Genomic DNA, 16,911 nt, shown 5'->3' with positions numbered 1-16,911 from the left:
ATGTTGTTACTTAATACACAAAGAATACAAGGAAGGGACTTTTTGTTTTTAGTGGAAAAAATTAGCACGCAAATCAGTTCATTTTGCAAACAGCTGAGTGAACCCATGCTTGCAGGGCAACTCAAAGCCGGAACAGAAGCAGAGCAATTTTACAAAGAACCAGCAGCAAAACCTTTTGTCTTTTTCCTTGTTTGAACAGGTTGACTTAACAAATAAGTAGCTATAGTACATGGCCGCATTTACTGTGTGTGAACTAAAATGGATGCAAAAATAAGTTTTTTCTGTCTGCCTAACTATTTAAGGAATTAAACAGGTTGACCCGATTGCAGTGGATGTGGGATCACAGCAGGAGAAACAGAACCAATTCGTACTTCAGTAAATTCTGTTTAATTTCATTAGAGCAGTATCAAAAGTTATCTCGACGGAAGAAAACATGCTGTGGCATGTTAGAGCTTTTCAAGTGTTGTCTTGTTAACTAATGAACAACTAACAACATCGCTGTTACAGTTTCCTGATGAGATCTGCAGTGTCATACTGAAGCTCAATTAAAGAAAGACTGGAATAACTAAACTTTGCTAGAACTTTTCATTTCTTATTTTCCTTCTTTTTAAGATGGTTTGATCTCGGTGTTTCTGAAAACGTAAATGGCACCGATGAGTGTTGTGACAGCTGATAATTGCTTTCTACAATCCTTTTGGAATTCAAACACTGGCAGTGAATTACGTTTCCTATTAAATACAAGCTGTTTCATCAGTAATACTTCTGTGCTTTTTCAGGTGATGTTTCAGTGATTCATCTTTTTGTTTTACACATCAGCTGACTTCGGTTGGGTCAGGAAGTTCTCCTGTTAATTCTAGGGGAGTAAAATAATGCTTTTTTGCTTGTTTGATTTTTGCTCTCAAAAGCTGTATTTCTTGTTTCTCTCTATTTCCCACTTCAGAGCAACAGCAAACCAGTGCAAATCCTGCCATTATTGATCACACAAAAGTATCAATAGAGCCTGAGGGCAGTGGTTCCCATTCAATATCAAAATGAGCCTTAACTTTTTCCTAGTGTGGTTGAATTGCCTTGTTCCAATGGAATTTTCATTTAAGTGTGTAGTCAGGCGTTGTGGAGCTAACAGTGATTCTTCAGAGGGAAATGGAAGTCTACTCTGTGTGTGTCTTGCACCATTTTGCCCTTGTGGTGTGCCCTTCAGAAATGCATCCATAATACTAAGGCAAGGTCACACAACTGTAATGGATTCTGTTTATCATGGATATTGTCACTGGGACGTTTGTTTAAGAATAAATTGGGCATCATTACAGATACACCGATGAGTGACCTGAAGGCGTTCCTTCCTTTTCTTTTGCACTGTAGGGAAGGCATTGTGAGCCAAAGATAGAGGAACCTTCCTTATCCCAAACTGTTGAGTTTCCTACAGGGGAATTTCCTTAATTCATAGGACAGTATATGAAATACAATGTGAATATATCAGGACCGACAGTATAAAATGACATGGCAGAACAAAGGAAATACTTGAAAACCAGCCACTTGGTTATTTACCAGCTTCCGAGGCAGGCATACGTGTCACTGCTGTTTGCAAGCTCTACAGAAGAGACACGAAGGTGAAATGCTTGAGTGTGGCCATCATTCCTTACCTGTACTGTTCATTCGCATGCACTGCTGCTAACAGTCGCTTGGAAATTGGGAACTGTTACTCTTTATTATTTTGCTTTACCTTATTTGTGGAACTTAAGAAGACGGTATTGAATAACCTAGTTATATGCAGGGTGTAAGGTCTTACATACCCATCTGTGAGAAGTGAAAGAAAAGGAAGTACAGCTGCAGTCATTGGAGCAGGAGTGCTATTCTGAGCCTTAGCTTTGTACAAGATGTTTAATTGCATGAGAACACGAGTTACATTCCTCTTGAAATACCACACCTAGATATTACAAGAAAGACAAGATGTTTTTTCAGTCTGTGTCTAAACAGCAGAACGTAAATTCATTTTCCAGGTGGTGACTATGGGTGGGTGTCTTAGCTGTGTCCCAGCTCCATCTCGGGCTGATTCCAAACGCACGCGTCTATTCATGTTTCCTGGTTTCCATGTGAAGAAAACGAAAGCATGCTCTGAACAGGTGTTCAGGAAGACCCCCAGGGCATGCTGTGGGCCATGTCTGTGCTGTGATTTCAATGTAACTTCCAGTTACCATCTTTTCTGTTGCCTTCTAAACTTCCTTTTACTCAAACTGCTACATTTAGGTGCCTAAATAATGCTTAGATACACCTTAGTTCACCATTCATAAAAAGAATATACCCCTTCTATTACCTCTGTCTATTGCTTTGCTGGAGTGTAGGGCTTTTGGAATAGAAGCCCAGCATCAAAGGTGGTGAATCTGCTGCTAGCCACAACGTCTAGTATGTGTCATAGTTGTGCTGTTGGAACATTTATAGGGTATGGTACCAAGTTTCATCTCTGTAATTCAGGACATCAGCTCAGCGTGTTCATTAAAGCACTTGTGAACAGAACGAAAATGCTTTTCAGCAACAATAGGAATAGGAAAGATAAGCTGATAGTGCCTGTTGCTATTATGCATTTTTGGAGGCTGGATGAAGGGGAGGGCCTGTTCTGTTTGCTTGTCCCTTGAAAGGTGCACACTGGAAGCTGAAGGCAGATGAAGAGGTCTGAGTTCCTGCTGGCTGTCAGGTCAGCAGTGCTGTCCTGTTGCAGTAGTCAGCTGGACGGTCCTGCTGCGTTTCAAGGGCAGCATCAGCAAATGATCCAACTGCTGTGATATCAGTAATTAACTGGAGTCAACTTGAAGGAGCCATACCTTACCAGTTAGTAGTACCCTATCTGTTTATTTATTTACTTATTTTGCGTGTGTGTGTCTGTGTAGGATGTATTGGTAAGAGAGATACGCAAAGATGTGGAGGGTAGAACAATTGAGGATTCTGTCAGTAAACTGCTGTGTTTGTCTTTGCATTTCTGGTGACCACTTAGAAGGGTCTGCTGAGCCATGCTGAGGGAAGCGGTATGGAAGGAAATGCTCTTCCACCAGAGCTGTATTACCTCTTCTCCATATAGTGGAGCTTGTTAATCTGCTATTGTTGTTGCCAGTGGAACAGTGCTCAGAGTCATTTGTCACTCTTTTATTGCTCCTGGAGACTGAGAAACAGCAGGGTCTGTTTTCTTTCTCAGGCAATGACATGTGTTTATGATGCTACATTGTAAGCTGCTTAGCAAACCTGGAAGGACAAAACAGAGCTGGAAAAAAAAGAAAAAGAAAAGAAAAAAAAAATAAATCAGGAGGGAATTGAGTGGTTCTTTAATTCTGAACTTGAGATATAAATCATTGGTCCAGATGAGTCTCTCGAGAGCCTTCCAAGCTGGAAAAGCCATGCAGTTACTTGCCTGAAGGTGCACAGGTCACAAAAGCAATTATATTTGTAGAGGTATGTTCGGGTTGGTCATGTTGGGTCCGGATGACTGCACTGGATCTAGAAGCTCATTACAGGTGCTGTGTGTGAAGGAATTGCTCATTTGGCTTCATTCCCATCCATGAATCATGAGATCCAAGATGGCAAATACTGCTGTTGGTTTTTCTGACCTGGGGACCTCTTTTTAAGTGACTGCTAAGATCAGATGTTTGTAACTGACTTACTGATCTCCTTTCCACCATTGGTATTCCTAAGTGTAACTGATGCGAAGCTGCAAAAGGAAACATAAAGGCAGAAGGCTGGCCTTGCAGCTGTGTATATGGATTTGTGGCGCAAATACTTGACAGGAAAATGCAAGAGGCTTGCCTGCTTCCTCCTGGAGCCCTGCTTTGTATATGTCAGGTGATGGGATGGAGGCTGGTGCTTTCATCAGGTGTATTGGGTGGGCTCTCAGCTGGTAGAAGTAGCCATAATGAGACTGACTTACACACTGTTTTTTTTCAGTTACGAACGTGGTTTGTGTCATTCCTGTCTTTGCCATGTCCTAGTTGCAGCATGTGTGTTTGTCTACAGCTTCATTCTATATTACATGCTTAAGAAAAGCACAGCCAGCAAAGATCCATGTCTGTCTTCTCCAGAAGGTCATTACCTGCTTGGGGCAGTCAAATACATGCCTTCCCATTGCTTGGTGTCTCTGGATGGACCCCAGTTCATCTTATTTCTAGATGACAGTTTTCCTGTTCCGTCACAGGTCTGTCACCTTGGTTAGTTTTGCACTCACCCAGTCAATGGGAGTTCAAGGAGTGAGACAGGATTTCACTCCATCTCTCTATCCAATCTGTATTATGGAACACTCAGCGCCCAACTATGTGCACTTCATCAGCTCTGCTAGTAATTAAATAAGTTCCCAGGGGACAGACATAGCCAGATGTAATCAAGCCACCAAAGTGCTTGGATTTGTATGGATTATGGATTTAAACTACAGTGTTTTCCAGGGGCAAGGAAAGAAGTTGTTTTCTGTATGTGTGTGTGTATGTGTGTGTGTGTTTGGAAAGGCCATTTCTCAGGTTACTTTTGAGCTGATGCTACAGGCTTTGAATGTGACATTTTTCTCTCAGAACTTGGGAATCACATGCTGGGGACATAAATGCAAGACATGAAAAGGACATTTTAACTGCTATGAGCAGAGTGATCTGGAACAAACCAGCAGTCCATCTGGATGACCTGCTCACGTGATCTTTGGCAGTTACCGATGCGTGGCACTGTCTCTTACTTGAATGTAGTTTACTCTGAAAAATGACTTTAAGCAAAGTTGGTATCATGAAGTTCCATGGTTCACTGTATTTCCATACTCAGTCTTTATCAGTCTATGAATACTCGCTGCTGTTTCTTGCACATCTGTTTCTGAGATAATCTTACATTCTTTTTTAGCTCAGGCTCAACAAGGATTCTGTAATTGGAAGTCAGCGATTGGATGGACTATATACAAACCAAAACAAAACCTAGTTTTCAATGTCATGACTGTAGTCTCCACAGGGGTTAGCTGGAATAAAATTTGATTTACAGCTCAGTCACTTGAACAGACGTAGTTCTGATTATGCACAAAAAACAATGAAACGATGCCACTTTTATACAGTCACCTTTCAGGCCGTTATTAGAATACCTTCTTTGTATTAAAGCAACTGTAGTTTTCTCAGTTCCTTTTACCCAGGTATCGGCTGTAAATTACTGGGAACCACTCAGTATATTCCAAGATGACACTGGCTATATGAAGAGTGAGGGCTGGCCGAAGCACAAATCCAGCTGCAGGGCTGTTAATCGGAAAACAGGCTAGCAAATGATTTCCTCAGGTTGCGGATGGTCTCGGCTTTTGCTTCATCTTCGTTGGCATTTCCCCTCTGAGGTGATTCAGATATGCTGAAGGTGTTTGTCAGGGACTGCGATTTGCTGAAATGGAAAGCAGAATTGGAACTCAGAATCAGCAGGAGAAGGTGCTTTTTTAGAGCTGGTTATGGATGCTTTGTTCCCCATTGCAGAGACACTTCAGGAAAAAAAGAAGTAAGCAAGGAGAATCTTTATATATTAAGACAACCAAGAACAAGGGAGAATGGGGGAGTAGGGGATGGGTGGCTCCAATATCACAGTCCAGAACTCTTAACTGTTTATGAAGGCATGTGATTATAAACTTGCAATTGCCATTGGGTGCTACTCTTCCAACGAATACTGAAATCATGTAACTGTTAATACAGGCAAATGGATTTATACTGAAGATCATCTTTCTTTCACCAGCCACACCATGACTGGTGATCCTTTTTGGGACTAGACAAAGTGGTAGCCATGTCCCATGCCAAGTGTGCTGCTGTTTAGTCTCCTTGCCATGTCTACTCTGCTGTGTGTGCCGTCTTTTGGTTGGCCCCACTGGGTGGATGGTTCAGAAACTCAGAAGCAGAGCCCATGTAAACCTAGTGAGGTTCAACAAGGCCAAGTGCAAGGTGTTGCATTTGAACTGGGGCAATCCAAGGTATGTGTACAGACTGGGAGAAGAACTCCTTGAGAGTTGCCCTGCTGAATAGGACTTGCTAAATGAAAAACTTAGCATGAGCCAGCAGTGTATCCTTACAGCTTGGAAGGCCAACAGTGTCCTGGTCTGCATCAGCAGAGGGATGGCCAGCAGGGAGATAGTCCCTCTCTGCTCTGCCCTTGTGAGGCACCATCTGCAGTACTGCATGCAGATCTGAGGCCTCCAACTCAGGAAAGATGTGGAGATGTTGGAGTGGGTCCTGAGGAGGGTGATCACAAAGATGATCAGAGGGCTGAAGCACCTCTCCTTTAAAGACAGGTTGAGGCAGCTGGGCTTGTTTAGCTTGGAAACGAGAAAGCTATGGAGATACATCATTACAGCCTTCCAGTATTTTCAGGGAGATTATAAACAGGAGGGAAATCAACTTTGCACACAGGTAGATAGTGACAGGACAAGGGGGAATGTTTTTAAATTAAAGGAGGGGAGGTTTAGGTTAGATGTAAGGGGGAAGTTTTTCACTGAGAAGGAGGTGAGATGCTGCCACAGGCTGCCCAGAGAAGCTGTGGATGCCTCTTCCATAGAGGCATTCAAGGCCAGGTTGGACGAGGCCCTCGGTAACTTGATCCAGTACTTGATCTAGTGGCTGGCAACCCTGCCTACAGAAAAGGGGTTGGAGTTAGATGATCTTTGAGATCCCTTCCAACTCAAACCATTCTGTGATTCTACGATAATGTGCTGCCTAGCCTGTAATGGTAAAGATTACATACCCTGCTGGAAAGGTAGTAGCGTACTGATAAGGTCAGGATAGAGCACACATTTAACAGTAAGCACATGAACAAGAGGATGAATGTGAAGTCTTGATAGATGTAAAGTACAACTGGTTCTTCCTGATAGCAGCTCACTGGTGACCTGAATTGTGCCTGGCATTTGTACCTCTGAAGTCACTTGCAGTTACACAGGCCTTTGTCCCTGGGGGGGGGGGGACTGCTGCCTGACAACAGGTCAGAATACTGTTTCTTGATAGCCTTATTTTAGTATCTGCAGTTATCAGTGGTTTAACAGAGCACCTACTTCAGATGTGGGTGTGGAGTGGCTTGCTGCTTGTTAGTTTCCGTGGGGCTTGGCTGGCTTGGAGCCCGGCCTTGAGCAGGAGGTCTGGGCTGCTGTGGTGGGAACACGCCTGCCTTGGAAGCTTGGACTGGAGAGGACCCAGTTGCTGATCGGACTTGCTGTGGAGATCCAGGTGACCTTTGCTGCTGAGGTGAGGTGGACAGGGGACTCTGAGGCTGCTGTCCTTGAGGAGAGAGCCGTTGCTGTGGAGGTGCATTTGTCCGTGGAGGCTGAGATGCCTGAGGCTGGCGTGGTCCACCTGGAAGGGTCACGTAGATAATAAGCAACAGGAAGGTCATATGGAAAACAAGCAAGCAGCATCTATATGGATAATTGCTAAGAGGAGAAACTATTCAGAGCAGTTTCATGCAAAAGAACAAGGAAAATCCTCTATGACTAAATAAATACATAAATAAAAACCTAGCACCAGTGTCATGCCCATGGATCTAGAGCTTTTGTAGTCCGTTTCTTTATTTCTTTAAAAATTAAAGAAGTTTTGCCATTCTACCCAAAGGAAATTGCTTCAATGTGCTGTACTTTTCCACATAACTAATTTTTCTTGTTCTTGGCAAGCACTTGCATTGGGAAGGAAGATTGGTTTGGGTCAACAGTCTCTTCGTGGGGCCAACATTTTGATGCAAAACTGTACACCATATCATTATCTATGGGTTTGTTCTAGCGTTACCAGCAGGTGGCTTCAGCCATATTGGTAGCAGATCCTCAAAACAGAGTCTGAACTTGATTATTTTGGTCACCACTGACTTCTGCTAATTGGAAATTAACTGCATGCAGCTCAATCCTAGTCATTAAAGCCACGAACAAAGACCAGGCTACTGAGGCAGCTTTGGCTCAGAGAAATTGCTGGATATGACACAGCAGTGTGGAAAGCTGGCAAAAGTTAGTGCTGTGAGGCTGGATTTCACATGTGGTCAAAGTGGGAGCTGTGAGGAAAAAAAAAACATCACAGAGAATTGGAGGGGGATGCTGGGCACGTTCAGGAAAGAAGTATCCTGCAAGGCCAGTGATTCCTAAGTCATCATATTGGTAAGACTGTCAATATATTTGCTATCAGGAATGCAACATTTTAGAAATAGCAAAACTGGAACTGACGAGGAAAAGGTAATTAGAGGTGTCATTTTATTTGGGAGGAGATTGCAAAGGGAGAAAGGGACAAAGGTGGCCAAAAAGGATGGTCTGGTTGTGAACTGAATGTTTGTTGTAGTGTGACATACCTATAGGGCAGACACATTCCTCAACACCTCAGGCTAAATCTAGACAGTAAACCAAATGTGTTGTTCTGGCCAAGCCACAAGTCAAGCCTGTTTCTGCTGTCAAGAGAAGCTGAGGGTGTACTCTTCCTTGGTGACAGGGCAACGTGTGTATAGATGGATCAAGGATCTCGGTGTCACCATCTTAGTATCTATTCCAGGCCTGACAGTACTAGACTTTCAGCCCACTTTCTGAGCTACCGCAGAGTATTACAGTAGCTCCTTTAACAGCTCACAGAATCTGCTGCCTGCTTATCAGTGAATTGGAACAATGAGTGAGACCTTTATCTTGAGAGCTTTTATTTAAAAGGCAAGCTGATGTCTCACAGTCCATGCGATCGCAGTGTCCCCAAACAACTGTACCTTGGGGAGGAGGCCGTGGCTGAGACAGTTGTGCAAGCTGAGGTCCAGGCTGAGTTTTCACTGTCTGAGGCTGAACTTGTGGAGGCTAGGGGGAAATAAAAAAAAGCCATTCCTGTTAATATAGAGTCCCCAGAGAGGAGCCCGGAGGTATTATAGGAACAGTGGGATCCTGAAGTGTTCCTTAAGTATATACACACAGCATCTGGCTGGTAAAATTTCAAGGGACTGAAAGAGAGAGCTGAGTAATAAAGAGCGCATAAGTTGTTTGCTCACAGGGAATAGCAGTGAAGTTACACTTTATAATGTTTTTTAGGCGATCAGGAATTGCCAGTTTTATCAGGCCTGTGGGGTCTCTTAGTCCCATTTCCTACTTTGGACAGTTGCCAGCACCAGATGCTCCAAAGGAAAGAGGGATGAACCGTGGAAACCTCCATGCAGTAATCACATCCTTACCCTAAGGGGTCTTATCTTGATTGCTAGTAAATAAGAACCAGCATAAACCATGAAACACGAAGCTTACTATCTCCTCCACAAAATCTTTGCGACCATTCCAGATATTCTGTTCTAACATCGACACCCGGACCCTTTGAAATTTATTCCACTCTCAACCTCACTACCTTCCTCACTTCTCAGCTCCATTACTTTGAGAATAGCTCTCACAGCCTACCTTTGCTAGGCCATTCATTATTTTGTCGACTTTTACTGCCCTCTCTCTGATTTATGTCCTTTCTAAAGCCAACTGGCTGAATCCCTTCGGTCCCTCCATGGGAATGTTTCCAGGCTCCTAATCATTTTCATCACACACTTCTCTTTTCTGGCTTTGCAGTCCTTCCTGCAGATGCCAGAAGCAGGTCTGCTTGCATTATTCCAGATGAAGCAGTATCTTGATTGTCTGTATATGTCACCGACTCATTACTTTTGCATCCAAATTCCTTGCTTCTCCCATGCCAACGCAGCCCTGGTCTGAGTAATGGTTTTCATTAGTCTGTTTGCTACGATGTCCTTCTCAAGTGGCACCGTTAGTGGGACTCGCAAGGTGTACCTACTGTTTATATTCTCCCTCTCTTTACCCCTAGTTCAGCTTACTTTTCAGTCTCCGGCACAGTTTACTATTGTGGTGACTTAACATACACAGCCCTGTCAGAAGTTCTTCGCTACCATCCTTGGTTCTGACTAACCCAAATAAGTTGGTGCCATCTGCACTTTCTTCCCTCTCACTGTTTACTCTTTCTGACAGATATTTTAATAAATAGATTAAGCAACACAGAATTGTTGCACATAGAGCTTGGTCCAAGGTTAACAAAAGTCTGTGTAAGCCTATTGCATAAAATTGTTTATGAAAGAACACGGGAAGTTGGAGACAGATAGACTGGTATGTGCCGGATTATTTACATGGGGAACACAATGATAAAGGGGTTGTCGAAGATCCTGGAAGGTCAGGAGAATGAGCTAAGTGATTCTGGAAATGGGAAGAAATGTTTCATAGCTGGAAGCAGTGAAATGAGTTTCAACTGACTAGCATAAATGTGATGAGGTTGCCAGCCCATCTTGTGCACTATTTATCTAGGGCATGCCAAAAAGTGGTGGGGGAAAACAAAGGAAATTTTCCATTTCATAGCTTCTAGTCCTGCATAGCTTGAGGCACTGAACCTTGTCTCGATTTGGTGGAAGTGCACTGTCCTAATCCCATAAGACATCCTGATTAGACTGGCCAGAGAAAGGAAATCATATTGACCTCTACAGCGTTTACCTGCACCCAACCCAAGGCTCCTAAAAGCTGAAGGCAAAACAGCATTTTGGGGCAGAGAGGTGAAGAGGTGAGGGTAAACCAAGGTCCTTCAGCCACTGGAAAGAAAACAAAGAGGGGAAACAGTGGAAGTGAGGCAGAGAGCCATGAGAGAGCTGCAGCTGTGACCACAAAACTGCGTATCATATGGTTGCCATGAAAAAAATGGTTGCTCTGAACAACTTACAAGGTCAGGCTGGATCAGGCTCTGAGCAACTTGGTTAAGCTGTAGGCGTACCTGCTTTCTGCAGTTGGGTTGGACTAGATGGCCGCTAAGTGTCCCTTCCAACCCAACAATTCTATGAAGTCCTGTGCTCAATCAACTCGATTAATAACTAGTTATTAATGTGTCAGGACCATGTTCAGTATCCTTTAATTTCCACTTTGCTAACTATGTGCAAGATTTAAAGTCTTTCAGATCTATGTCTCCGAGGCCAGATCCTGTTCCACAGAGAAACTTTGCCTTTTAGTCCCTCTCTCTCCTTGCTTTCTTTAATAGCACATCTGATACCTTGCCTTTGGCTTTGGGACAGTGTAGCTACATTATTTTGACTGACCTTCTGCTATCTACCACTTTATGAATATCAAAGGAAAATGAATGGATCATTTTTCTTCAGAAAGATTTTGTGGTGAATGCTCTTAAGCCACAGTTCTGTTGGTTTCTAAGTCTTCTGTATTAATTTCAAAATTAGCTATTGAGATCATTTTTAAGGTCTATGGCTTCCTTACGTACATATTTCTACATTACTCTTAAAGCCTTTTTAAACATAGATTTTGTGTTGTACACCAATCCTCTGGAGCAACAACTGTTTCTAATGAAATAGCACTTTTTTGGCAGCTGAGTCACTTCCTAAATTTGTTTCACTGGATGTGGCCAGCTGGATCGGGGGTTTAATAATGTTTAAAAATATCGATCATCACTAATTTAATCACTGAGTTTGCTCTCTGCTGTGTCTTTCTTATCAGGAAAATCTATGTATAGTTTAAGAAGTTCTCCACTTCCAACAATTGCATTTAGTAGAGCCACACTCTGTGTTGTCTTCTTTTCCTCCCTGAACGCTGGAAGATCCACAGAGCCCGCCAATCTTTTGGTAGGGTTCCATCTTCTGAGGAACTCAGAGAAGTTGTTTTATCTTCTTTCTATCTAATCTTTAGAATCAAATTCTATCCCTTCGCAGTTTCCTTCTGTTACTTGCATGTATTGTATGTAAAGGTCTTTGTAAATGTCATATTTCCAAATCTGGAAGATTTTTTTTGTCTATCATCTTGAATGTCTCCTTCTGATTTGCCACTTAGGTCTAGGAGTTTATTTCTTGCATTCCTCATTCAGGTGCAGATCAGCAATGTATATATGCATTCAGGAAAACAGTGCTCTCTTAAATAACATCCATAAAGAGTTCCTTATAATACTAGGGAGCTTTTGATTAACTTCTTAATTTTACTTAAATCACCATTTCTATCTGTCTGTGCCACATTGTTACTTTTTGATACCACATCTGCTCTTGGGACATCAATGTTCACTTTCTGAACTGGAACATGGACTACATGTTCACTTCCTGAATTTCTATCTGGCTGATTCAGAAGGCTAGGGATCTTAGAAACATAGAATCATAGAATTGTGAATGGTCAAGCTGTTCTTTCCTATCGCCCTTGAATTTTGCACTTCCAAGAAGAAGTTACCTAAAAGGATGGGAAACTCTCTCTGTTACACCATGTTATTGGAACTGCTTCTCGATAGCTGTAGTCTCACTTTAATAATCTCTCACTTTTTTTCTTGATCCAGAAACTTGTACAGATAGCCACAATAATACGTGTAGCTGTTTTATGCATACACATTGGATATCCAAGAGTTAATATTTCTATGTATTTAATACTGCTCTCCTTGTATTAAGAATTGGCTTTTTTCCCTTGATTCTGTGGAATTCTACAACTGTATCTCCATTTCTGCATCTCACCTGCCTTGCATTCAATCATATCTTTCAGTTTTTAACTATGTGTTATGACATTGTGATGGCAATTGTAGTTTGTGCAGTTTCTGCAGTGTTTGTTGTACCAAGGTTTTTTTCTACAGTAAAACAGTAGTTAAAACATTTGTGATTTTAATTTTCTTGATCTTGCGTACAGATTATTTGTAGGTTGTATTCTTAATGAGGATGCTTATTTAAATACTCTATTTGACATCTTATCCTTCCAAGACCATTTGTTTTGTTTTTGTTTTAGTCCTATTTTAGGTCTGTTGTAATCCAATCCAATCTTATACCAGTATATTACAGACATAGACAACAGATGCATCTGTCCATTTTCTTCTCAGTTTCTGCAGGCCTCCCCTTTGCTTTTCATTTATACACTCTATATCTTTGTTATTTCAGATGGCATTTGTTGATTCCATTTTGGCCAGAGTAAATTCTATCCCGTCTGTATCACTTTCCCTATCCCAAACCATTTTTAGTGTCTATTTAATGTTTACCCTCTCCACTCTAGCTAAAATCTGTTTGGGAGTTACCCTGAGTACACTGCAGGTTGGGACCTGGTTTAGCAGGGAGTGAGCTGTTGTATGACAGAGGAAGAAAGCCACAGAATCCAGTGTGTTGCAGTCAGTGTTATCCCTCATCCTGCTTACTCTTCCTATTCTTTCTTTTGTACAGTTTTCTGTTGTCCCCTGTCCTTTGTTCTTGGCTCCCTGCTAGATGCTGCAAGAAATGCAGCACATCCACCTTTAGACTGAATGTGCCATGAGGCACATTAAGTGCAACACTAACATATTCTTACATGGATTCAGCATTAGTTAATCCTCCTACTGATGAAGGGCTGAAGGGCATCTCCAAAGAAACAATGCTGCAGTGAGAAATGAAACAAGTCTTGGTGGAAATCCCCATTCACCTCTTTGGAAAACACAGATTTTCATCAGGAATGCAAAAACTGGAGTGAAATCTATCCTAAGAACTGGGTGTTGGATGGAGGTGAACCAGAGAGTTGCAAGCAACTCTAAAAATGTTGTCTTCAATATGAATTTAAAAGGCCAGAACGCGTATGCATATGCATGGCCCATAGTACCACCGTGGTACCACAGCTATGCAGAAGGGGAGTAAGGGAGAGCAAACCATTTCTTAGGGGCACGCAATGCAAACTATCTGCAAGAGACTTCTTTGGAAGGGCAGGAGTCAATCTATCCAACACACTCTCATGTGGGACTGTTCAGCTCCATGAGACTTCTGATTACCTCACAAACATAAGAAGAAGAGAGAACAAAAGAGTTTGAGGAAACAGCTTGACCGAAAGGTCTCTATTCTCTCATACCCAAGGCCTCAGTGGTGATGGGGTAGATCCAGCAGTGCTGACAAGCTGAGTCATTTTGGAAACAACCAGATCGGCTATCAGCTGTCTGTCCTCTTCCACATGCTCCCCAATCAGGGGCATCGAACTGTCCATTACCTGCCAAGAGAGGGAAAAGCAGCAGTTAATAAGGAGAGTTCCTGGTAGCGGATGCATGTTTAAGCTCACCTATCATACTAACTTGCTTCATGTCCCTGACATTCTTACAAACACCTCTAGTCATCAGTGCCCTTCATGCTAAAACATATTTGGATGGGATTTCACTTTGGCATTTTTGGAAATGACACATACTTCATAGAATTGTTTGAGTTGGACCCTTGAAAGCCATCTGGTCCAACTCCCCTGCAATGAACACGGACACCCACAGCTAGACCAGGGCGCTCAGAGCCCCTCCAGCCTGATCTTGGATGTCTCCAGGGATGGAGAATCGTCCACCCATCAGAGCAACCTGTGCCAGTGCCTTCCAGCGCTTCCACTACACCCCATCTTCCATCCTTTAACAATTTGAAAGCCAAGACAAGTCTTTTGGTGTCTGCAGGCTTTCTACATCAAGTAAACACAAACTTGCTTTTTCACATCTCCTGAGGAGATGACTCTCATGGATGGGGTTTCTCTGACATCGTGCCACAGCATTTGGGAGATTGCCGCAGAAAGGGCCACATGCAGGCACAGGAGTATGGAAGCACAGTGTACTGAAGGTTGAGGAGATGAAAGTAACAGGTACTGGTGGAAATCAGGAAACATTTGTGGTTAATAAACACAAAACACTGCACCCTGAGAAGGGAGATAAACTCCACAGATACGTAATGAATGACAGCGTCTAATGAAAAAAAGTAAACTTATTCTCTGCTTTTCTTCTTGATACTGTCATGAAACAACTGATTCCCAACAAGCACCAGAACTGCACTGGAGAAAGCTGGGACTTAAAACTGTGGATGTGGGGTAAAGAGAGCCGTCAAAGGGTCACTGAGGTAAGAGATGGTCTGAGTACAACAATAGCAATGACAACACAGCAGAACCTCAGGTGCATAGCAGCCCTAAACATCATTTTCAACAGTTCATTCTAAATCAAGCTCTTCACAAACATTAGCTAAATCCCACAGGAAGAGCTGCGCTGTGATCAAGTTAAGATTCAGCTGGATTAAATATAGTTGTACCCAAATATCAGGGTTGGAAGAGTTTATTTTGTTTTTGCTTTTATTTTTAAACCAAACGTTAAAAACCTTGGAAATGCAGAGTTAAAGGCTGTTTTGCTCCAGAGAGGCACTGACTCATGCTCAGATAACAACTGGACATGCAATCCACTTTGGCAAGGCTGCAAGGCTGTGAGTGAAATGGAAGGTTTTGCACATATTATTTTTAGAGTTAAATGAGGGGAAATCAGTGAGGTGAGTTCACTGAGTTTGTATGCTACTCAGCTCTTGAGGAAGAGCTATTAATTTGCATTCGTTTCTATTGGTGGCTCGTACAAACTCTAGAGAAGCTACCCAGGAGGTTTATAGTAGGAGTTGGTGTTTATATCCCTGGCTGCTTGACCTTGGTGTGAAAGAAAGAAGGCAGAAGATCTGATAGAAATGTTCAGCCAATACACAAAGTGACTTTTCTTTCCACTGTCCAGTCTGTTTCTCTGCAAAAAAGGGAGATGGGAAAATATGTCTCCCTGGCAGTGTAAAATCCATGATGGCAGGGACTGGCCAACATCCCCCTGAGTCTCACTGCTCCTGGGAGTCCTTCAGCAGGTTTATCTGCAGCTTTCCTCCCCACAACTCCCTCATTAAAAGCATTCCCATCTCGTTTGGCAATTGCAGTTCATGCGTACAAAGAACTCCATGCAAGGCACCGTGTGAGGGCCTCATCTGACCACTAGATGATGCCATTATTCTGCTGACAGACCAGCCTAACCCTAACCCCTAACCCTCCCAGTGATAAAATTCTGTTTGAAACAACCAACTCAAATAAAACTCCTAATTTCCCCATGTTGAGAATGCTTTTCCTTATTTCTGTGGCAGCAGTGGCTGGAGCAGAAGGGGAAGTTGCTATTTTATAAAGCAGAAGTGCTAGAGGAATGAACCATGGAGCAGGTCCCACCTGAGAGATTGTAAAGGTTGGATAAGACCTCTAAGATCACCTAGTAAAACCACCAACCATTCCCAGTAACTGAGAGTGCACTTGATCCCCTTGTTCAGGTCATCAATAAAGATATGGAATAGAACAAGCCCCAGCATTGATCCCTGGAGAGCACCACTCATGACCAGTCACCAGTTGGGTTTAACTCCATTCACCAACACTCTCTGGGCCCTGCAATCCAGCCAATTCTTTACCCAGTGGAGAGTATGACCTGTCCAAGCCATGGGCTGCTAGTTTCTCCCGGAGAATGCTGTGGGATAGAAGGAGATCAGGGTACCTGCAGTGTGTCTGTCTGGTGTCTGGCAGGGGAGCATGAGCTGTAGGAGGCTGCTAATATGGGGCATGAGCAGTCACACACGTAGGGGAAGGCCTGTGAGAATGGCAGTGATTTGGGTGAGCAAAATGACACAGTTGGCTGTCACTTGAGTGGAAAGGAGCATGAGATGTCACTTTGTGTGTCCTCTGGGAAAGACGAGTTGCCCTGCAGCTGGGCAGACACCAACATCACTGCTGAAATAAACAAACTGGAAGGCATCCCAAAAAAGTGGTGGAATAACCATCCCTGGAGGTGGTCAAGAGCTGTATGGATGTGGCACTGAGAGTCACGGTTAGTGGGCATGCTGGGAGATAGGCTGACGGTTGGACTACGTGATCTTGGTGATCTCTTCCAACTTTAATGTTTCTATGTTTCTATGAATATCAGAATCACAGATAGATTGCACTCATGCTGAGAAAAACACAGAGCAGCAGCTGAGCAAAACAAGAAGATGTTGACACATATGGTCCTGGCCTTTGTAGCTGCCCAAGGTCAGTGTCTGCTCCCGAGGCAGCTGCTGCTGCCTGATAAGGGACGTGGGGGAATGGAAAGCAGCAGAGCAAAGAAGAGGCTGAGGAAAACCCTGTCCTACTCCTCCTCCTGCCCTTCTGTGATGCTGAGGCCTAAAGAATGGCCATGCTCTTCTGTGCTCTGGTGTGCAAGA

The 16,911-nt window shown here is 43.1% G+C and overlaps 1 protein-coding gene across 2 annotated transcripts in view; it reads right to left on the bottom strand.

Moving 5' to 3' along the window:
• Window positions 1-725: 725 nt before the first annotated feature.
• Window positions 726-16,911, bottom strand: part of SYN3 (synapsin III) — a 199,226-nt gene continuing 183,040 nt past the window's right edge. For both annotated transcript variants that reach the window (XM_072342582.1, XM_072342591.1), the window contains exons 12-15: window positions 13,769-13,903; window positions 8,686-8,770; window positions 7,016-7,313; window positions 726-5,370 (exon numbers count right to left, since the gene is read on the bottom strand). In XM_072342582.1, the coding sequence (XP_072198683.1) occupies window positions 5,238-5,370; window positions 7,016-7,313; window positions 8,686-8,770; window positions 13,769-13,903 (651 nt within the window). In that variant the 3' untranslated portion in view covers window positions 726-5,237. The remainder of the gene's footprint in view (window positions 5,371-7,015; window positions 7,314-8,685; window positions 8,771-13,768; window positions 13,904-16,911) is intronic.

This window comes from Excalfactoria chinensis, chromosome 1 (assembly GCF_039878825.1).
Source record: "Excalfactoria chinensis isolate bCotChi1 chromosome 1, bCotChi1.hap2, whole genome shotgun sequence".
Classification (NCBI taxonomy): Eukaryota; Metazoa; Chordata; class Aves; order Galliformes; family Phasianidae; genus Excalfactoria; species Excalfactoria chinensis.
This window is presented reverse-complemented; position numbering and strand designations above follow the sequence as displayed.